The 17,939-nt window shown below is 35.0% G+C and overlaps 2 protein-coding genes across 2 annotated transcripts; one reads left to right on the top strand and one right to left on the bottom strand.

Annotated features, from left to right (window-relative positions):
* Positions 1–1,225: 1,225 nt before the first annotated feature.
* Positions 1,226–3,960, top strand: LOC137728413 (exopolygalacturonase-like). Its single transcript, XM_068467208.1, has 4 exons — positions 1,226–1,375; positions 1,552–1,860; positions 3,048–3,563; positions 3,733–3,960. The coding sequence occupies exons 1-4, from the start codon at positions 1,226–1,228 to the stop codon at positions 3,958–3,960; spliced, it is 1,203 nt and encodes a 400-aa protein (XP_068323309.1).
* Positions 3,961–5,053: 1,093 nt separating this feature from the next.
* Positions 5,054–10,513, bottom strand: LOC137728732 (polyadenylate-binding protein-interacting protein 9-like). The gene is made up of 10 exons (XM_068467482.1): positions 10,112–10,513; positions 9,157–9,267; positions 9,013–9,057; positions 7,313–7,385; positions 7,124–7,236; positions 6,941–7,000; positions 6,766–6,813; positions 6,584–6,652; positions 5,511–5,572; positions 5,054–5,425 (listed from the first exon to the last, which is right to left on the bottom strand). The coding sequence occupies exons 1-10, from the start codon at positions 10,370–10,372 to the stop codon at positions 5,371–5,373; spliced, it is 897 nt and encodes a 298-aa protein (XP_068323583.1). The 5' UTR covers positions 10,373–10,513; the 3' UTR covers positions 5,054–5,370.
* Positions 10,514–17,939: the final 7,426 nt, after the last annotated feature.

The raw sequence follows: 17,939 nt of genomic DNA, 5'->3' as shown, positions 1-17,939 counted from the left end.
AAGTTAATGATCTCTTACATATTTTGTAAATTCTAAAATTCGTGATGAGAACACTCTACAATTCTTCAACCATTTTTTAACATCAACGATGTTAGTACAAATTAAAATAGCAAATATAAAAACTTAGTTTAAAAAAAAATAAAATTACAATAATATCCTAGCTAAAACTTCGAACATATCTTTTATCACAAGAATTGACCTGCAAGTTACTCTACATCATAATGTAATCTTCTCTGCTGATCTTTCTCTCTAGGTACTCTAGTAATTATCTATAACAACACTCGTTAATTTTCAAGTTCGACATTTTATGTTTAAGGGTACGGAAGTTAATTTATATTATGAAGAAAACTTATAGTTAGCTAGGGTCATGTACACCAACAAGAATATTTTTATATTATTTTGGGTCACAAATTTTTTATTTGATGGAAGAGGGGATTTTTGAAAGTTTTCCCAAAAACAAAATACATCGCTAATGAGACTATATACTTTCTTGGTGACACAATAAGGTAGATTAATTAACCAAAAAAAAAATGTGTATAATCCAAAATTTCATAAAAACAATTAAGAGAGTTTCCATTCATATCTTTTTCTGAGAATATGTGTATAGGCGTAACCATGCACATAGTTTTAAAATTATCTAACTGGATGTCAAATTTTGACTTTGATTTGCCATGGAGTCAAAGGGTTTACGATTTGTTTACATCTTTACCTCTATAGATTTATGTTTTTATTTTTTAAAATATTTTTAGTTACATGATTATGATCTTTTAATCACATTGTTACGACCATATATTTTCTATTACTATTTTTATCTAAAATATTGTCAGATTTAATTTAATTATGTTGTACGAAATGATATTATTTTTATAGAAAGAAATGATATGCTTTAAAATGTTAGAATTACCCATATCTTTATTCGATTACATACTTAATCATCCTTCTCCTTTAGATATTTTTTTTTCAAAAGAATGAAATAGTCAAATATAAGTCTAAATAGAAAAAAAAAAATTCAAACTAATTAAATGCCAAAAATAACGACCGTACCATGAACAGAAATCATCATAGTAAGGGGAAACAAATCTTTTAATCGCTTCATCCCTACGATGAACCATAAACTTATTTTTTTATATACAAGAAGGGCTGCAAGAAGCCAAAACATTGGAGAAAGATAGAGACTAGGAATCCAAAAAAAAAAAAAGAAAAAAAAAAGAAAAAACAGATAGATATGGATATGGGTTCGATCATATATTCTCTAGGTAGGGTCTTCTTGTTATTCTTGTTGTTGGTATGGGAAACAGAAGGTCGTGATCAAGCCAAGTATTTCGACGTGAGGAAATATGGAGCTGTTGATGATGGGAAAACTGATAACAGTCTGGTATGGCTCTTGCAAATTTTTATTTATACTGTACGACTCTTGGGCAGCAGAGAGTGTACTCTTTGCCTTTGTCCGTCCTACCTCGAGGAGCTAACATCGCCTCATCTTCTATTTTATTTTGTGCATAATTATGTTATAAGTACTAATTAAAACTTTCGGTGAATACATGCATTTAGGCATTTCTGGATGCATGGAAAGAAGCATGTCAATGGAAAGGAACGGCAAGGGTTGTGGTTCCCATAGGAACATTCAAGTTGTATCCAGTGATATTCTCAGGTCCATGCAATGGTCCGATTGCCTTTCTGATTAAGGGTACTTTGAGGGCTACGACTAATCCATCAACATTTAGTGCTCACAGTTGGATAAACTTCCGGTACATCGATCAGTTGACAGTGACCGGAGGCGGTACCTTGGACGGCCAAGGAGCCTCGGCTTGGCATCTTAACAACTGCAAAACCAATCCCCAATGCAAGGCTCTTCCTGTTGTAAGTTCTTGATACTTCTCTCTCGTTTTTTTAATGGAAATGTTAGCCATTTGCCTAACCAATTGTCTTATGGAAGACTTTGGATGCGATCCTCAGTTATGAATATTCTTTTATTAAAACATTGTTGGTTTTTTATTTTTGATCGAGGCCCCTGAAATCAATATGATAATTTATTTCTATGTACGTTACTATATTTTTAAAATTAAAAATTAGAAATTTTAGTTGTTTATATAAATGAGATTTTAAATAAAAAAACCATAATTTGTGGGATTAAAAATATTAAAATATAAATATACTATTGTGTGTGTTTGTATGTGTATGTGTTTGTGTGTGTGTGTGTGTGTGTGTGTGTGTGTAAACATGGGTACATTCATCAAAATTAACCAAAAAAATTATTGTATCAAAACATAGGTACATTCTTCAAAATCACAAAAAAGAAAGAAAGATATTAGGCTTAATAACATTAGTAAATTTCTTCGATTAAACTTGACATGGATACATTTTAAAATCAGAGAAGAAAGAATGTACCCATATAAGTTTAAAAATGGATTAAAAAAAATGAACATATAACAAATTGGTATATTTAAGAATGATTACATTTTAAGATTAAAAAGTTTTACATGAATGGGTACATATAATTAGCATGGGTACATTTAGCAAAATAAAAAGTACAAATTAAAAAAAAATATGGGTACAAATTAAAACTGAAAAGAAAATTGATACAAATTAAAAAAGAATTACATATTAAAAATGGGACAAACTAAAACTAAAAATATATGATAAAAAATTTAGTCATAAATATAAATATACTAATAGTAACATTTTTAACATTAAACGAATATATTTAGAAATAAAAAAATATTTTATTATTGAAATAATTAATGATGTTATTAATACCCAATGACCTTGATCGAAAATTGAAAAGGAATAGGATTTTAATCAACGGAATAGCAAAAGGAAGGATGAGAACCTAATTTCTCCTTGTCTTAATCTTTCGAGCCACTAATTTTTAAATTTTACTGAGGCAAATATTAAAAACAATTGTCATGTAAGCCATCAAAGTACGTATCTTAAAATTTTGCTACATCCCTTAAATATGCTCTAAATACATAGTATTTGTGTTGTTAATTATTCCACTAGTGATCGCAATTTAACATCTTGTTCTGTCCCGTGAAATATCATATCAGTCAATGAGTTTTGATTTCATCACAAACGCAAGAGTCGAATACATAAGATCATACGACAGCAAAAATGCACATTTCAAAATTTTCGGATGCCACAATATGGGCTTTAGGAAAATCAAAATCTCAGCTCCGGCTGACAGTCCGAACACCGATGGCATTAAGATTGGAAGCTCATACCGAATCAGAATCGCACGCTCTACGATCGCCACGGGCGATGACTGTGTCGCGATGGTGCACGGAAGTAGGAAAATCCACATTTCTAAAGTTGTGTGCGGTCCCGGGCATGGAATCAGCATCGGAAGCCTAGGAGGGAATGACAAAGAAGACGATGTGGTCGGAGTGACTGTGAAAAACTGCACCTTTTTGGGGACGGATAATGGTGTGAGGATCAAAACTTGGGCTTCTCCTTATACCAGCAAGGCTTCAAATTTTACATTCCAAGACATTTTCATGGATGACGTTCTGAATCCTATTAGCATCGATCAAGAATATTGCCCCAACCCTCCTTGCAATCAACAGGTATATTATACATGACCTATTTGCTAGCTTCATACTAGTACCTCTTTGCATGGCCTAATATAATATATACATGATTCATATCTTACTCACATGATTTAGACTGCAAGTATTCGACCAAAGAAATTTGAACTTAATTAAACAAGGTTTTCTTTTTCTTCCTTGTGCGCAGACTTCTTCGAATGTGCAAATCAGCGACGTTACGTACAAAAATATATGGGGAAGTTCGTCGTCGGAAGTAGCCGTCAGTTTCCGATGCAGCAAAACCTGGCCATGCAAGAACGTACTGCTGGACAGCATCAAAATGTCCCATTCTAATCCCAGAGGACGTTTGCGTTCCTTCTGCAAGTATGCCAAAGGCTCCTCTTATGGCTCACAAAGCCCTCCATCTTGTTTATAGTTGTAGCTAAGAATTAGCTTTATGATTTCAAGTCTTAGATGGCTCACAACCCCATTAGCTTTATGCTTAGGGATGGAGAATAAATTAGTATCGAACTTTTCATTTACGGGATTCAAACATGCGTGTTATTTTCACAAATGTACATTGAAAGAAGGGGAATCAAACACAAAATTCAGAGTGCAAGGACTCTTAGTTGAACTAGAACCCCCTTGCCTCTTAAGGGTATGATTGGTGTCTAGAATTGAATTGGATTAGATAATTCATAAAATTTCCTTGGAGAAACATATAGAGGCTAACTTTTAAATTTGAGTAATGCTGCACTTACCACATTTTTCATATCACATTTATACCATCTCTCTAATAGATATAGGGCCCACCAACACGTGAGTCTCATCTCTATTAGAGAGATGTTACAAATGTGGTATAGAAAATGTGATAAAAATAGCAGTTTGTTCAAATTTTGTCCAAGTTGAAGGAATAAGACAAATTATTTATGAAGGAAACTTATGCTTTCTGATACCCACAAAACAATAGGATGTGAACACCATATAACTAATACGTCAAAACGTCTCCTTCAACTTAGACAAAACTTAGAAGTGTGACTTCATTTGTTTCTTGAGCATACTTCGATTAAATCGAATGAGTTGTTAATTCAATCCAATCTTGAACCAAACGTGACATAAATGGCCAGTTAGACGCAGCTTTACCATCCTCAATTGGTCATCACGTCTGTTTTAATACCATAATATTCTACTTTAAGGGAGGGGCCTTTGGAGGTGGCGGTAGTGGCAATGGCGGTGGAAGAGCGGCGGGGACGATCGTAATGGTGGTGGTGATGGTAGACACTACTCATCTGTTGCCATTTTACTAGACAACCTCAACCTATGCATAAAATGAACTAGGAGCCATTCCCACCGTAATCCGTCATCGATGATTCCAACTACACCCTATAAGGCATAAAACATCTCATCAACCAGACAAGAAAATATATATTCTGGTTCCTTGCTGCAAAGTTTGTTGCTGGGTTTCTTAGTCGCCTGGTGTTTTAACCCTCCGGGAACTAGATCATACCAGAACTTAACTAGAGCGTTGGTAAACTGGAACACTGCACCATTTATTCAGAAAATACAAATTGGTATTTAAGCTTTCAGAGTGCGTGCACAGAGTGAGAAAGGACATACGCTCGATCATAACTGAACCGAACTGAACTGAACTTGAACTTTAAAATGAACGAGGTTAAGCATACGATTGCCAAGATCCAAACCATCTTTTAAAACTTGAACTGAAGCAGGGACACTGCGACGGAAAAGATGGAAATACTGAAAGGAATAGATGATTAAAACAACAAAGTTCCTCAAGACTTGTCAAGCCCTCCAAGCTCCATCCACGGATCTTTTCCTGTGGTATTGGTTAATGCAATGGACGGGTAACGCGTGGCCTCACAGGTGTCTTTGAAGGACTTACCCTACAGGATTACGATATATGCAAGATATTAGAATATCGAATCATTTGAATAATTACGATAAACCTCATGGGATCAGAGACCACACCTGATGGGTTGTGTTCCCAACACCATTCCGCTGCAATTCAGCGCAAGTATAGCACTTTCTGCCTGTTCATCGAAACAAGAGAGTAAGCCAACAGAGCTTCCATGACAAAGATCCTTTGTGTTGGGGGATTACAGTAAAAAATTACGAGGAAACTCTAAAGTCGAATGATCACATTGAAAAAGAATGGAACGGCACATGAGTGTCCAAACTAACAGAACTGCGACAGAGGTGTCGAGTCCAGCACCATAAAAACACATCATGACGACATAAAGGATATAGCTCATATCATTCCAAAACAAACTAATGTGCAGAGTTCCATTTTACTTGGAACAATAGTTCCGAGTTTAAAAACAAATGTCTGTGTACATCTTTTCCCGAAATGAGATTATTAACTGACGGCATGACATATAGATTCCTATAGAATTCATCCTAACTGATGGTATGACAAAAACTTCCATAGATGGAACAGGAGCTTTCTAAGAGAAACAGTTCAGACGTTTGCTCCATATATTTTCATTAGTTATGCAGATAACACGGTAGGATCAGTATTCCTAAATTCAAAGCTATATACCAAAGTGTATGCAGTAGAGCCTAGGAAAACTTTCAAAAAGTAAAAGCTAAAATCAAATATAAAAACCAAAAAGAAAACCCTTAAATATAATAGTAAGTGATACTTTCACTCCAAAAGGACCTTCCCAATGCATGAATACAAAAGCAGCTCATGAAGTTACCTTTGGAATGCAATAAACATTTCCCATTTCATTTATTTTTCATACATTTGGGCATACAAAAACATAGTGACATCAAAAACCCTCAGCCAACCTCAGAAATAGACCGCACCAGCAAAGAGTCATTTAATACAGATTTTTAATGTGTGTGCGTGTGTGATCAGATATCAATTTTCCACACGGTTTGTAATGAAAAACAAATGCAAATAGAAATTCTTATAAATCATCCCCAAAGATCAAACATAGCAGATTCAGCATAAAGTTCAATTAAGGGCTAAACAAAATAAACATATCTTAACAAAACTTTGACTCTAGTCTTGATCAATTTTAATGTTGCAAGCTTACCATTGCAAATTCAACAAAAGCTATACGAGTTGAATGCACATGATCCCCCAAAAGCCTCAAACGAGTAACCTAAAAGTTTCAAGAAAATATCAACCTGAAGTCAGACTCTAATAACAAACACCATTCACCAAGAATTAATAAATAAATAACTTATGAATAACATGCTTTGGAACTCTTCCTACCTCACCACAAGCTGTTTCAAAGAAATTCTTGACATCAGCTTGAGCAACCTGCGCACATACAGAAATTACCGAGGATTCAAGTCATTTCAACTTCTAGACCTTGCATCGTCTGGGACACAAGGATGCACTGAGGAAACCAAAAATTTCATTCTGGTAAAACAGCAAAATTGTATACCTTCTTATCGATATTTGTACAATATACAGTCCTGCTACACATTTCCCGTTCATCTTCTGACTGCAAATGACAATATAATATTCTTATGAAGCAAAAATCTTGAGAGTGAAACCTTAACAAAACGTTAGCGCATGCATCATTCAGAGGATAAAGCCAATTTTTTTTTTAAAGAGTTGTTCATACCCTGGGGAGGAATGTAGGATTCACAGGAAGGATGGCAGTTTTTGAGGGTAAGACCCTAACAGGATAGTACCCTAGCATTGTCCCACCGAGGCTCAAAGCTGCTCTCGCACCATCTGTTAGCAAAACTACAATGTAACATGCAATACAGGCATCATAAGGTTTTACAGGCAGACCAAGAGAAAATCTTACACTCATCAGCAAACTCCACAAATGCAAAACGGAGCACTGAATGCGGATCACCACAAATTCGGCAGTCAACAACCTTCAAATAAAAAGATTACAACAAAAGTTTAGGTCAGCCATCTAAGGTATTAACCATTAAGTAAGAAGCAACCACATTAGTAGAACCTAGTATCCTTGCAAAAGACGTGAATTACATATTTGACAATACTAATAATGCTTAACATGCCTTTCAAGTTTCAATGCTTATGGCATATATAACAGTTCCTAATTACAAAGACATTAGGAAAAACGTTTGAACCCTCATGAAGGAGGCCATATGGTGTACACTTTCTTATGTTTCTCCCAGATCATATAACATGAATAGTGTACAACATAACACAAAAGAAAATGTACGGGGAAGTTAGAAAACTCATAAAACTTGAGTTGGGGATGGAAACAAGACACATGCAGAATCACAGGGGGAACGTTTCATTTTATCGTTGTTTTTATGTAACCCCCCTTGCTTAAGAATCCCTTCAACTATAAATTTAACCTAATCGTCAAGTCTTCATATTTGAGCTACGTCAAACCAAATAAATCTCTACAGTTTAATTTTGAACACGAGTGAAAAAACCTGCATGAAAGGTATAAACACTGGATGAAAAAAATTAACTTTTTTTTCCAACACGTAAGTGTTTTACAGTATAATTATATGATCACAAAGGCTTCACAAAATGTTACAAGTTTATTTGACCTTGGAAAAAGTGGAAAAGCATAAATGATTTAATATCAAGTTAAACGAATCTACAAGATTAATATCTCCATTCAGAAGAAGCCTTTTTGTCCCAGTTTATATAGAAAGCTGTCTCTGAGAAACTGATATTGATCTGGAAAATGAAAGCAAACAACTTTATATACTTTTCTCCTGCATAACATTTATTTTAAAAACTTAGAAGCTTTATGTGACTCAAATCCTCATGGCACCAATTTGTCCTGCAAATTTCACCCCCTCATTGACTGCATAAAGGGAACATGGTGACTATGTACTGCCCCTATCTTCTTCCAGTGCCCTTAACATCGTTAATGTAAGTGAAATGTGCAGGAAATCAGAATGTGGAAGTGGGTTAAGCATACAAGATTCATTCGCATTAATTTAACCCTGGATGGACAGACCACACTGAGACAATTTCAAAAACTTAACAACAAGTCTAAAATAGAAAAATACAGGGACTAAACTGGAACATTCAAGACAGCAGAGGCAAAAGTATAGAAAGTAATTTTCAGTCTGCCATTATGGTGCATTATCTCGTTGATGCCCCATAGAAGTTTCAACGTTAAAATACATTGGCGACACTCTGAAATGTAAAATGGCAATGGCATTTACCAACACTAATACAATATTTGTCACGTGAACTCAGTCCTTACTGTTTTTTTTTTTTTTGGGAAAAACTCAGTCCTTACTGTTTAGAAAGGAATGATTGTTGTAACTTGTAGTGGCAGAGAAAATGAATATCTTCATTTCAGGGAAAAGTGGAAGATAGGTTATCTTATGAAGGAAAAAAGTATGTTATGGAATTCATGCTCTTTAAGTAGAACCACAGAATTCTAGAGAAAGCAAAGAAATCAAAAGGAAGCCTCCAACTTTGAATTTACAAATTTATTGAAATAACCACTCTTTGTAAAATCAGAAAACATCAACTGGAATCCGGGAAAGCAATGCAACTTACTTGTCCGCAACTACTAAATATGGCAGCAAGACGCTCTTCGGTAACCTAAACAAGAAAAGGAGAGTTTTTATAACAGCTATTTGTTTGAAACTAGAAAGGAACAGAAAACTCAATCAAGGAATCAAGATCTTATAATTCACTTACTTGCTGATCAATATCAGAAACATATACTGTTCGCCTAATACTATTTTCTCGCTCAGCTCTGTAAGCTCTCCCACTAAGTCTTCTCTTCCCCTGATTAAAGTTATTTGTTCTCTGGGAAACACAAAAAGTACAAATTATTATAACCAAATATAATGAAGGAAAATAGTAATTACATGTGTAGCATTATCGCAAGCAACTTCCTAGTTCCTAAATAAACTGTCAATGTTTGTTTTGCTGAAACTAAGTCGTTTCAAAGGTCTCAGTCGATAAGAGTTCCAAGAAATAATCAGTATACTGATGAGACTAAAAATCACAGTCATGATGACAATAACAGTAATGATCATGATGAGAGTTTCTCATCATGCTTGAACAAATGCACCAAGCAGAACTCCATGTCGAATGACAAAAGTGATTGCTATACATATCCCAAAAGACTTTGCTAACCGAGCGTGCAGCTGACTTTCCAACGCAAACACACAGCCCATACAAAAACAGAATATAAACTGAAAATCAAAAGGGCAAACAAATACATAGAATTCGTATACTCCCAACACGTACAAGTAAAAACTCGAACATGAGATCATGAATTCAAACTATACCAGCAAACAAGTGAGTTTTAATCCGACACTACAGATACAGTTACATTACTGGAACACATACACCTTTTTTATTTATATCGTAATCAGCAATCAGTATACCCTTTGAAAATTAATGATCAGTAAGGAAAAAATTGTTGCAGCAGAAAACTCAAGAAACAACCCGAATAGCTACCAAAATTACCAATTCAACGAGAAACCCAATTCAAATTACAACAATTAGAAAAAAAAAAAAAAAAAAAATCCCCATTTAGATCAAATCCAATATACAATCATACGAAAAACAAAATATAAAAACAAACCATTATTCAAATTACACAAAAACAAAACAAAAGGAGATCAAAGAGAATGATCAGTACCCTTCGACTGTTGGCCTGATTACCATTGGCTGAGAGCTTATTGTTATTGACAGCCAAAGAGTTTTCAAAAGTGGAATGGTGCTGGGGAGAATAAGATGAAGGGAAGAACTCTTTGGCTAAGGGGTTGAGCTTGGTGAACATATCCACCAGCTTCTGCACATCGAATTTTGATTTGGATTCAGTCATGGGTTTTGACATTGAATCCAAGTTGGAGTTTTTGGCAGAGGCTGCCTCCCCGGAAATCTCAGCAACCGCAGCCATAGAATCAAAACCCACCACAGAGATTTATATAAAATAAAAAAAATTAAAAAAAAAAATTAAAAACTGCTACTACAACAAAAAAGATTGAAAATTTATAAGAATTAAATGAAAAAATGAAACTTTATTTGTTGCTCTTGTGCTCTCTGTGTATGTAGTTGTCCCTCGGAAAATGAGGGTTTATTAGAGCTTTGAGAATTTAGAGCGTAATTGAACAAAAATAACAAAAACGAAAAAAGATTGAAAATTTATTGGAAATTATAAGAATTGAGAAAGAATAAAATGGTTGGAAGAGGAATATGAATATTGGGTTTAGTGGACAATGATCAGGGAGCTGAGGTGGTGATGGAGATGGAGGTGTTGGGAGGAGGAAACAGTTAGCTTTTGAGTTTGGCTTCTTTTGCTAACGCTCTAACCCTTTTCTCTCTCCTTGTGTGGTTTTTTTTTTATAATTTTTTTACTTTTTATTTTGTTTTTATCGTTAAAATTTAAAATTTTCAAGTCATTTTCGTTAGTTTTCATTTTTTTACTGAGGGATTATATTCACACTGTGACATCCCACATCGCACAGGAGAGTGATCCTTAAATGTATATTCTCATTCCTACCTAGCACGAGGCCTTTTGGGAGCTCACTGGCTTCAGGTTCCGTAGGAACTCTGAAGTTAAGCGAGAAGCGCGCGAGAGCATTCCCAGGATGGGTGACCCATTGGGAAGTTCTCGTGTGAGTTCCCAGAAACAAAACTGTGAGGGCGTGGTCGAGGCCCAAAGAGGACAATATCGTGCTACGGTGGTGGAGCGGGCCCGGGAAGTGATCCGTTCCGGGCCGGGATGTGACAAATTGGTATCAGAGCCTATCCCTGGCCGGAAATGTGCCGACGAGGACGTCGGGCCCCTAAGGGGGGTGGATTGTGACATCCCACATCGCCTAGGGGAGTGATCCTTAAATGTATATTCTCATTCCTACCTAGCATTAGGCCTTTTGGGAGCTCACTGGATTCGGGTTCCGTAGGAACTCCGAAGTTAAGCGAGAAGCGCGCGAGAGCATTCCCGGGATGGGTGACCCATTGGGAAGTTCTCGTGTGAGTTCCCAGAAACAAAACCGTGAGGGCATGGTCTGGGCCCAAAGCGGACAATATCGTGTTACGGTGGTGGAGCGGGCCTGGGAAGTGATCCGCCCCGGGCCTGGGAAGTGATCCGCCCCGGGCCTGGATGTGACACAAATCCAAGGGTAAAAAAAAAAGTTCTAAATGCCCCAAATGACATCCAACAGCTAATACAATTAAAAAAATTATTTAAATCAAAAGTCGCTTAAAAACTCTATAAATACATGCTTTGTGGGGTCGGTTTAGTAAATTTTCAAATTTCATTGGAATATAAATATTTTTAGGTTAAAATGTTCATAAAAATTTTATTTGACAATACCTAGCAATTTTATTTCAAAAAAAGTTACTGAAAAAGAAAAATTATTTCTAGGTTAAAAGCTTTAGATTTTAACCTAAGAGTTGGAAATGGTCTTAGTAACAGTAAAAAAATTAAATTTGTTTTTCATAGCTTGGTTTAGGATGGTTGAGTAGAAAAGTGTGTCAATTTCTTTGCAACTGAGTTTGAAGTCTTTTCTTTTCAAGTTAGAATAATTTAAGATATATCATTTTGTTAAAATCAAATAGCATATATTCATTTTAGTATTGTTATGTTTGGGAATATAATTTCATTGTTAATGTGTATAACTTTCTACTTTATGTCTTCTCCAAAGTTATTGTGCCACAAAGAACAGGTTCCTATTGCCTTTAGGCAATGTGGTTGGTTTGGAGTGTTGTGACTTTTGATTGTAAGGTTTAGTTTGGGGTTAAAGAGTATGGACCATGTGGGGGAATTTTATGTCACAGGTCAGTTTGAGTTTCTTTTGGGTCTTATACTCCAATGGAATACATGTTAATCAATTAATTAATGGATTTTTTGGTCTTTTTAAATCCCTAATGATGGTCAAAATTTCATTTTTGTAGACTGAATTGTATGTCATGACAATATGAGTGACAATGATATCTTCTTAATGTTAGAGTTCTTTTATTTTCTTAATCCAATATTTGGGTTTAAAATTATGGCATTTTATGAGATTGTTGTGAAATTAAGCTAAACTTGCATCAGGATATTTTGAGTTGCATCTGGGGGCATGTTTCGGGCGGTGCCCTTATGCCAAATCCATTAGTATATGTATTTGTTTGCATTCCATTCCCATTGCAGGTGAACTTGGGAGAAGGGGACACTCTTTTCCTCAAAGAAACAAACTTGCAGGAGGCCAATCCGATGGCCTTGTTTGTAATCCGGTCACACATTGGTTGACGGGTTGATCACTACAACTTTATTTGCTTATGTATTTACTTATTTGTATATTTACAATTCAGTTTATACATATTTTCTTTGGTACAAGTTGTGTTTTCTTTGTCTATGTTCAACTGTTTTACTTATGAAGCATTTCAGTTGAATATAATCAGTTTATATTCAATCCCTATTCCAACTATCTTTTTTATATCTCTACATAAGTGAAGTTCTTAATAAACCAGGCAGAGAAATAACTTAAAGTTGAGTCACTCCCACTTAATGACATAATCTTTTAGTTAGAAGTCAATTAAGCGCATGCAATCTTCATCACTCAAATTCCTCTACTAGTAGTAGCTAGTAGTGGCATGATCGCTATCTCCAATTTCATATTTGAGTAAATTTTCAACCAACCCACAAGGGCCATGGTGAATTTAGGGGGCGAACAAAAGCTAATTCTAAATGGTTGAGGAATTAGTTTCGAGTTAAATTTAAAGAATCAGCTTATTGCATTTTCTTTCTCATCTCATTTTTTCTTCTAGTCGGTAGTCATTAAATTGAGTAAATCAACAAACATAATTAAGAAGTGCAAAAGATAAGGTGGACCGTATAGAAATCATTCCTCTAATTTAAAGCAATGATTTGAGGCATTACCATTGCAATCTAATGATATCCTTCTCTATTTGTAGAGAATCTCAGGTTAAACTCACCTCAGATGGCGAGTTTGATACCTAAATACGAATGACACACTCTTTGGCTTAGCCTAAAGCTCGACTTAAGAGAAGCCGAAGCTTTACTATTAGGTACGGAGGGAGGTGAGGCCCAGGGGCCCTCCTCTCACTTTGTTTCTCACCTACTCATGTTTAAACCTTGTTGAGTTGCTTATATTTTGTTAGCATGCTTGAGCAATTGTTGATTATTGATAGTTAATAAGAAAAATGAGAGAATAGGGATATAAGATTCGTTATTTTGTAACTAATTTTTGTAGTATTCTTAAAACTTAGCTTTATTTTTGTTAAAAAAAAAAAGAAACTTAGCTTTATGTATCATAAAAATGAGCTTAAATTTTTTAAGGTTCCCTAGTTAGTTTTCTAGCTTGACCCATGCTATTATGAGTATACTTTATATCACATTCACCCATAAAATATGTTTTATATTTGACGCATCATCAATTTAATGAAATAACAGACATCATATTACTTAAATTCATAAACTAATACGATTCCAAAAATTCATAGTGCAATATGAAAAAGTGGGACTATTTCATTTGCTTTGAAATCACTCCAACCTATAGAGTACGAAATGTAATTGGCCTACAAACTTTTATCACAAAAACTATGACCCTTGGAAGAAAATTTCCCAAATGTGATGCCAAATTTGTGAAGTCCATGGTCCCAAGCCACCAACCGCCCACAGTTTACATTACCATCATTTGGTAAAACAAATAAAAATGAGTGCAGATGTACGAAGCTTCATTTTTTTGCTCTGTATAATTGGAGAGCTGCCGAAATTCTTAAAAAAAGAACTGCTGACCACGAGAATCACCTTCCTGTCTTCTTTCTGCAATGGGGTTAACATTTTCTGTATTTCTTAATTCTTACGGCTTATTATTTTATCATAATTGGTAGGCTTGTTGCTTGTTTTGTATGATTAGCGTGGGCCAATGGTGATTGTTTTTCCATGGGAGAAACACTTCAGCACTGTGTTTGGACTTTGGAACAAATAAAGCCAAAACTAAATGTTACATGCAAATTGTTGTTAAATACTATATAAGTTGAAAATGTAACAACTGGCAGACATTTGTGGTTATTTTTATTTTTAGGGTAAATTACATTTTTATACCTCAGGTTTGAGGTCTATTTCAATTTCTTACAACATCTTCAAAATATTTCACTTTCATACCTTAAGTACTATTTTATTTCAAAATAATACATCCGTTACATTTTCCATCCATGGATCCGTTAAGTGCTGACATGACTGCCAAATATGTGCCACGTGACAAAAAATAATAATTTTAATTTTTTTTTTTTTTAACCTGAATTTTCTCAAAAAAAAAAAAAAAAAAACCATTATCCCTTCCCCCAGCAACCCACATCCCCAAAGAACCCAAAAACACGAAGAAGAAGAAGAAGAAGAGGGAGGGAAAAAAAAAAAACCCAAACCCATTCCTCCACCTGTAAGAAGAAGAAGAGGAAAAAAAATGCAACACCCCCCCCCCCCCCCCCCCAACAAAAAAAACAAAGTTCCCCACCTGCAAGAAGAAGAAGAAGAAGAGGAAGGAGGAAGAAAAGAAAAGGATAAAAAAAAAAAAACCGCAACCCAGTTCGTCCCCCCACACCGCCGCCCGCCCGCCCCCCCGGGGACCCCGCAACCCACCTCCCTTGCACAGAGACATCTAATCTCGGGTGGTTTTGTGGTAGATTCATCTTGGGGAGTTTGAGATGGGGATGAGTTTGGGATGGTTTTGTGGTAGATCCACCTAATCTCGGGTGGGATTTTTGAGGGTGGGTGATGGGGGATGGGAGAGAAGGGTGGTTTGGGTGGGATTTTGGGGTGCTTGATGATGGATGGGTCAGGGATGGGGTTTTTTTTTTTTTTTTTTAATTAATTAATTAATTTATTTTAAATTCAAGTTTTAAAAAAAAATTAAATTTTTTTTGCCACGTGACATATATGTGGTAATCACGTCAGCACTTAATGGATCCATGGATGAAAAATGTAATGGATGTATTATTTTGCAATAAAATAGTACTGAAGGTATGAAAGTGAAATGTTTTGAAGATGTTGTAAGGAATTGAAATAGGCCCCAAATCTGAGGTATGAAAATGTAATTTACCCTTATTTTTATAGAAAGTAATTTTCACACATTTTTTTTTCCTAACACGTCTCTTTATTTTCAGTATTTGGATTGAAAAATTAATTAAAAATAAAAATAAATATCAATGTGTAGAAAGAGAAAAAAAATATAAAGGCTAAATTAGATTAAATAGTCTCCGTGGTGATAGGATAATCGGGAGATAGGACCGTGGTGAAAAAAATCATTTTAAACCATCGTGGTGAAGTCTGTTATGATTCAAGAACAAAATTAACATTTCCATCAACTCTCTGTTAACCTAAAATTAACACTTTCCACCCTTGTCACACTTATTCTTGTTCCCACTAAAACACTCCTAACGGTATGATATACATTCCATTACAAAACTCGGCATGATATTAAACCGTTTACGGTCTCAACAACCAAACGATTCATGCGTACAAGTAGCAGCAAGTAAGATCTCGCTTTCAGCCCTATATCAATGAAAGAGCACCCAAATTTGACATCTATAAAATCTATTTTCCGGTGTTAACGAAAAGTAGTCCGATTTCCTCATGAAAGTTTGGTGGTAAAGCGATTTCAAATGAAATATGTGTGCATATGCCAACAAGTATGGATGCACAGAAGGAATGCTAGTGTTCTTGCGTGAAATCAAAGTCTACGAAGAAGCAAGAGAAAGAACTTGCCTAAGCCCAAGATGGAGGAAATTATTCCCCCTGCTTAATGTTTCTGGCCTGAGTTAACTTTTTGACAGTGGCAAGCAGGTTCTTAAAGGTTGAGTTCAACACAACACAAATTTTATGTAAGCGGAGAGACGACGGAAATGTTAAGTTTGGGCTTGAATCTTAAGAGACTTCTTCACGAGGGTTTAAATTTAAAATTTTTCACTACAGGAGTTATCTTCTGATTACCCGTGTTGTGTTAACGGAAAGTTGACGAAAATGTTAATTTTAATATTGAATCCTAATGAACTATATCACGAAGGTTTAAATCTAAGTTTTTTCACTACAGAAGCTATTTTCTGATTACCCTATTTCTACGGGACTATTAATCCAATTTATCCTAAAAAAATGTTTTGAAGATGGACTTCAATATGAATGCCAACCAACCCAGCAAGAAGAGAGAATCAGATTAGGAAGGGAGTAGAGGAAGAGATGAGGCCCGAAATTACAGAAAAGGGACCACTAGGTCTTTTTGGTAAACGGGCCCACTAGGTCTACTGGCATGAGATTATTTATTCTTGTTACTCACCCTGATATTGGCATATTCCTATATTCCTTTGAATATTTTCTTAAAAAAAAAATATATATATATTCCTTTGCATGCACTTGAATGTTGTATATATTTTCATATTTTCAAACTCTGACAATTAACATTGTGATAGTTTAGATTAGTATTTATAGCCTAAAGTATTTAATTTTGTAAAATGCCAAAAGTATAGCATTGCTATTGCGAAGGTTTTGGTTTGAGGCTAAAAGATTAGCAAGTTTCCCTAGTTTGTATTAGCAAAGGTTGGCAAGATATAGTTGGCAAGATATAATCTCTTTATATACTGCAAACTAGGTATATTATTACAAGATGATTTCGGTTTTGGTTGATATATCTTTTGCAGAGATTATCTCTAAATGTGTCACATAAAAAAAAGATAATATCAAAGTGATTGCAAGATGTGAAAGAAAAAAGATGTAAAAATGGAAGGTCGAAAAGGAAAGATAACTCATAACAAAAGCATCCTAATTAAGTTGAACGAAAGTGTCATGCAATGAATTCGTAGCTCAAACGGAAAAGATTCCCTCTTGTACAGTTGTATATATAAAAGTAATTTGTTGGATTGCTTACTCAGTTCCACAGTCCACGAGATGACTCTGCAGAAATAGATGGCCTGACCCAATCAAAGGAGTGTATGCAGGGTTGCCAGCCATAGAGACAAAATGGTGGGTATTAGGTAAAGTTTTGTCTTAATACATAGCCCAATCAAATCCTTTCCTGTAAAGTATAGCTTAATCCATCTCAATAACGTGGAGTTCAAACCGTTCATATCCTTTCACACGAGTCAATGGACTCAATACAAGTCGACAATTTCACAATATTATACTGATTGACCATTGACGCATATGCAATGCATTTTAAATAGGGTAGTGTTATCTACATAATTTATTTTTATTTTTCATAAATTTTTCTCAATTTTTTAAATCGTCTAAATTGAAAAATATCAATAATAAAAAACTAATAAAAATATATAAAAAATAAAAATGGATACATGATAGCACTATCTTTAAACAATCCATAAACGAAAGTTCAAAGTAGGTTGCACGTTCCAATGTGCTTGACTGTCTTTTGGCTTTCTGCTTTCTACACTTCTGTTCTATCTACTTCTTCCTTCTATATATACCCCCAACTGGTTTTCCTTCAAGTCCAAGTCTTCCACAGAATCTTCAT

Source organism: Pyrus communis, chromosome 3 (genome assembly GCF_963583255.1).
Source record: "Pyrus communis chromosome 3, drPyrComm1.1, whole genome shotgun sequence".
Taxonomy (NCBI): domain Eukaryota; kingdom Viridiplantae; phylum Streptophyta; class Magnoliopsida; order Rosales; family Rosaceae; genus Pyrus; species Pyrus communis.
The sequence above is the reverse complement of the archived record's forward strand: the minus strand, read 5'-3'. Positions and strand labels throughout refer to the sequence as shown.